General features: G+C 28.5%; 1 protein-coding gene across 1 annotated transcript; it reads left to right on the top strand.

Annotated features, from left to right (window-relative positions):
* The first annotated feature begins 2,858 nt into the window (after positions 1-2,858).
* LOC145598446 (protein LURP-one-related 11-like) lies at positions 2,859-3,753 on the top strand. Its single transcript, XM_081654800.1, has 2 exons — positions 2,859-3,206; positions 3,321-3,753. Exons 1-2 carry the CDS (start codon positions 2,961-2,963, stop codon positions 3,690-3,692), a joined length of 618 nt encoding a protein of 205 aa, XP_081510926.1. The 5' UTR covers positions 2,859-2,960; the 3' UTR covers positions 3,693-3,753.
* The last annotated feature ends 1,576 nt before the right edge of the window (positions 3,754-5,329 follow it).

Below are 5,329 nucleotides of genomic sequence, written 5' to 3'. Positions count from 1 at the left end.
TTTTTAGTACTTTTGCTTTGGGTTTTGATAAAAAAAAATATCAATCCAACCGTAATTTCATTGCATTTAAATTTACCATGAGTTTAATTTGGTAATATATATATATAGGGAATGCAATATGTTGGTTTTATTTTATAATGTCACTAGGTTATCCCCGTACGATGCACGATTATAATTAATTATTTTGTAGCTTATGTTCTTTTGCATTACATTGTAAAAAAAAAAAAAAAAAAATAGAATCAGATATATATAAAATCAATTTACAATTAAGGGTACATATGAACCACATTATTTACAACTAATAATTGAAATAGTTGAAAGAAAATTATTTATGGATGCATATTAATGAAATATGAAAGAAAAAAAAAAAACACTGTATACAATTAGAACCAATGGCATCAAAATTATTATTTTAGCTTTCAACAATTAACAGGCTTGTATAGTAGTTAAAAGCATCTATTTGATTTTTTAGTCATAATTCATAAAACAATTTTCAAAGCAATAATAGAATAGTTTAGCTTTAAAAAAAATAAAAAATATAGATGATGTCATAAAGCATTTAGGCGGGAAATTTTTTTTATGAGAAAATGACATGTGTACAATTTTGGAGAAAAAATGATGTCAGCATGTTTTGTTTTAGTATTAGTTAATAGAAGTGGCAAATACTCTCAAGTAGGGTGTATTTCTTTTAAATTCATTCCTTTTATTTTACTCACTGTGATTTCCTCAATTTTAGGTGGATCTCATTACCCTATTAACATCTTACCCGCTTTACTCTTCATTAAATATAGTACGAGAACATGTTAATTAGAGACTTGGGCCAAAATCTTTACCAAGAAAGATATAGTTCAGTTCACAAGTTCAAAGGAGGTTTAATCCCAAAATCATATGATAAAAGGAGAAGTGACCCTTAGCATAATAAATTAAAGTATTTAACATCTAATCTTTTATCAATGTATGTAACATTTGCGTGTGTTGTTTGGAAAAGATATGCTTCAACAATACCTACATGCTATATGTGACAATACCTACATGCTTGGAAAACATAAGGCATACTACATACTTCGGGCTTGTTCACATTTACTAAATTGAACTGAATATTTTATGAGATAAAGAAATTAGAAGAAGCTGAACTGGACTAAACTGAATTTATTGGAGCTGACTGAACAGAACAAAACTGAAATTAAGCTGAAGTGAACAGGTCCTTCGTATAAAAATATTACTCCTAAAGGATAGTGTAAGTTAACATAGAAAAATCTCCTATCAAAATTAAGAAAACGGACAAGTTCGCAAGTAATGGGCTGCATGCTACCTGAAACGCTGGATTGAAAATTTGAAACTCAACAACATTGACTGAATATGCAACAGCGTATGGTACCCAAAATTTACCAACTAGGCAACTAAGCTTAATTTTGACTTGTGCACAATTAACAACCCATCATTTATTACTTAAACATTTCTTAATCCATTGGGTGGTCCAAGCCTTCGGTAGGCCCCTTCCTTGGATCTGCCAGCGTTCCTCTTGTTGAGACTTGCGATTTTTTTTTTTTTTTTAAAAAAAAAAAATTTTATGTCATAAATTAAATTGTCTTTAATATGATCACATTTATTTAATAGATTTAAATAAAAAAATTTCAAAAAAATTAATATATTAATGTAGTTTTGATGTTATTATACTAACTTTGTTTCTTATTATTTGTAACAAAAAAGTAATATTTTTGAGACATTAAAATTTCTTTATTACAAATAATAAGAACCGGAGGTATTAATTAGGACTTGTTTGAATTTTTTTTTTTAAACAAAAAACCAAAAACAGGAAGAAAAAAAAAAGGTTTTTTCACTTTTTTTGTCAGTTTTTAAAATATCATGATTTTAATAATTTTGACTAATTTTTTATTCATTATATGACATATGTCTTACCGCGACTGTTGGCACAGAGTTAGCCGATGCTTATTCTCCGGATACCGTCATTTTGTTTTTTTTTTTCATTTTTTTTTCATTTTTTTTTGTTAAAGAACCAAAAACGGAAACCACAGTGATACCAAACAAACCCTTAGTTTTTATGTCAACATTTCTAAGCTTAACTATAAAAGTATTTATGTAAAGAATAAAAAGTAATAGAGGGAGTTCCATCTTATAAACTTGAATCATTTTATCTGTATCTTCTCTTATTGTCATTAATTTTGAAAAAAAATTATACTCCCTAAGTATGGTTTAAGTGATACAATTTAATTTTTGTACACTATATTATTGTTAATGATCTAGTCTATATGGTATCATCACATAAATAATACGGAGTATTGCAATATTATATTATCTCTTTATTTAAATAAATAAATCTAATTTACAATTTCTAAGCCGTAAAAAAAATAAAAAAAATAAAAAAAAAAATAAAAAAAGAAGAAAAATTAAAAGAGCATCACATAAATTAAATGAGATCAAGTGATCACAACTAATGGTTTGAACTCCTTTTTTTTTTTTTTGTTTTATATATATATATATTAATTTTGTTTCACCAATTCAAATGATATCTTTGTAGTTAAACAATCAACATTATTAAATTTGAATAGTATTATACCCAAATCCCCATGATTCATGACAAAAATTATTATACTATTACTTCAATATACTCATGTATTATATCACACAATACATACACATTTTTTTTACGGGGTCAAACACATAAACAAAAAATGCTTCATTTCACCAATACAATATTATAAATATCACATTAATATATTACAATAAAACCCAGCATTGTGGGCCCTACCTGTTTACCTAGCACTGTCATGCTGTCCACACCACCCCGTTATATATGGAGAACATTCAAACTTAGCTCATCCATATATATTGCTAGCCTTATATATTCAACAAGTAGCTCACTTATTTTTTCTTCTATTAAGCCTAAGTTGCAAATTCTGAATTATAACTTCAAACACTTATACTTCAAAATTTTATACATGGCAAAAGTTCACCCTCATCTCTTATCTTCTCCTTCTGCTTCACCTTCACATTCGTTGTCTCAAGAAGAGACCGAAAAGTTTACTGTTTGGATGAAGTCTCTAGTACTCAATGGCAATGGTTGCACCATCTATGATGCCACGGGCAGTATTGTGTATCGTATCGATAATTACGACACCAAGTGTAGCAGCCAAGTTTTCCTCATGGATCTTAAGGGAAAAGTCTTAAGCACCTTGATTCGAAAGGTAATAATTGATTTATAAACTTATACATTACTATTTACTAATAATACTCAACATTTTTAATTAGGGCACTTCAAATATGTACATGTACTTAATAAATTTCTTTCGATTTTGCAGAAATTGAGATTAAATGAGCATTGGGACGGATACAAAAATGATAGAGTAAAAAATGACAAGCCTTGGTTTAGAGTAAACAAGATAAGCAAGGTTTTTAACAAGAACGGAGATGGATTTTCATGTCAAGTTACAATTGAAGGCGACGAGTCTCAAGCACTTTCTAGCTTTAAAATACAAGGGTGTGTTGAAAAATCGGAATTCAAGATTATTAGAGGAGACGGACTTGTGGTTGCGGAGGTTAAAAGAAAGCAATCGACAAGCGGAGTAATGTTGGGAGACGACGTATTAAGCTTGGAAGTACAACCAAACATGGATAATGCATTCATTATCTCACTTGTTGTTGTTCATGGTTTGATTTCTCATAAGATTTGACCTATACAAACCCATATAAAATTAATTTTCTAACACCAAAAAAAAAAAAAAAAAAAAAGAATGATCAAAATTGCATATATGAAAGAAATGGTGTACGTATGATCAATTCAATGTACTTCGGCCTTCATCATCGTCCATCATATAAGGAGTGTGTGTTTGCTTGTTCGAGGGGGCGGTTTTCGAGCATTACAACATTTTGTGAGCAATAAGCTAGCTAGCTACCCATCGGCGTGTAGATATGTTGTACAGAATTGAAGCTTGGAAGCATGAAGTTTGTTCGTTCTTTGATAACCTGATTTTTGTATACAATTTTTTGCCGGATTAAAATACTTAGGGTTTGTGTATAATTGTTTATACTAATGAGAAATTGGACTTGATTTTTTGAAGATTTGGTTTAAACCTATGCAATTTAGATTGAGTTGAGCTTATTGTTCTACCTTTATCATTGATTAATTAAAGGGTATGCTCGATGAAATTAAAGTAGATATCATGTATCCTAATCGTTACAAGTTGAACTTTATTAACGTTAAGTTAGTGGATGATCAAATCAACTTAAGTTTGTTGGAATCATTAATTTTCGAAATAGTAACAATAATTTTAATGAATCAGAGACATGACCAAATGTTATAAGAGGTTGGTTCGAAGAACAACAGCTTGATCAAGGTAAGAATAGGTCCAGTGACGAGTGAGCGTTGCATTAATTGGACTTACAAGAGTTGGTAACATAATAAAAGCAATTTATTGACTCCGTATGACTTTTAAAAGCTACTTCTCCAACACAAAATCTTTTTTACTTTAACAAAAAAAGAAAAAAAAATGATAATGGTAGCATATACTTTATATAAGAAGGTTTTTTTTTTAAAAAAAAAACCAAAATATTAAAAATTATCCCGTATTAAGCCCTAATATTAACATAGAATATTTATTTAATGTCTACATGCAGCCCTACATATATTACTTCGAATACTTTCGATGCTATTAACCTACCAACACCTAAAAATAGTAGATTTGTTCTTAAAAAACAATTTTACTAATACTATGTTTAGTAACTTTTGACTTTATGAAGAACCAAAAGTTGAAAAGGTATCGCCAAAGATGACCAAATTAAATTAAGTGTTAATAAAAAAAAACAGTTCATTAACTATTCATAATTTTACTTCTTTCGTGGAAGTTAAAAGAATATCCACTTGTAATATCTAATGACTAAGCTCATAGACTCGTAGTTAACTATAAATTCTACTCTGTAAAGAGAATTTAATTAGTTGACAAAGACAATAAAATTCAACAAAAAAGCAAAGTTGAGAAATTATAAATTAATGTTGATCACATGCAGTGGCGTATCCAGGAATTGCGAACTGTGGGTTCGGAATTTTTAAAAAAATGATGATCTTATATTAACTAAATATTCAATACATAAGTTCATTTTTTTTTTAATTACAAATGGATGGATTTTACGAAAAAAAAAAAAAAAAAAAACCTACAAAAGCATTCTTCGAGTTTTCATAGTTTGAAAGCGTGCTAATACATTACTAGCTACTTCTATAAATCTATATTTCTATTGCAAAAAAATCAATATTACACATAAAAATAAAATATCTCAAGCCCCCAATAAACACAAATTTAACAATGTAAACTTC

Source organism: Chenopodium album, chromosome 20 (genome assembly GCF_948465745.1).
Source record: "Chenopodium album chromosome 20, dcCheAlbu1.1, whole genome shotgun sequence".
Taxonomy (NCBI): domain Eukaryota; kingdom Viridiplantae; phylum Streptophyta; class Magnoliopsida; order Caryophyllales; family Amaranthaceae; genus Chenopodium; species Chenopodium album.
This window is presented reverse-complemented; position numbering and strand designations above follow the sequence as displayed.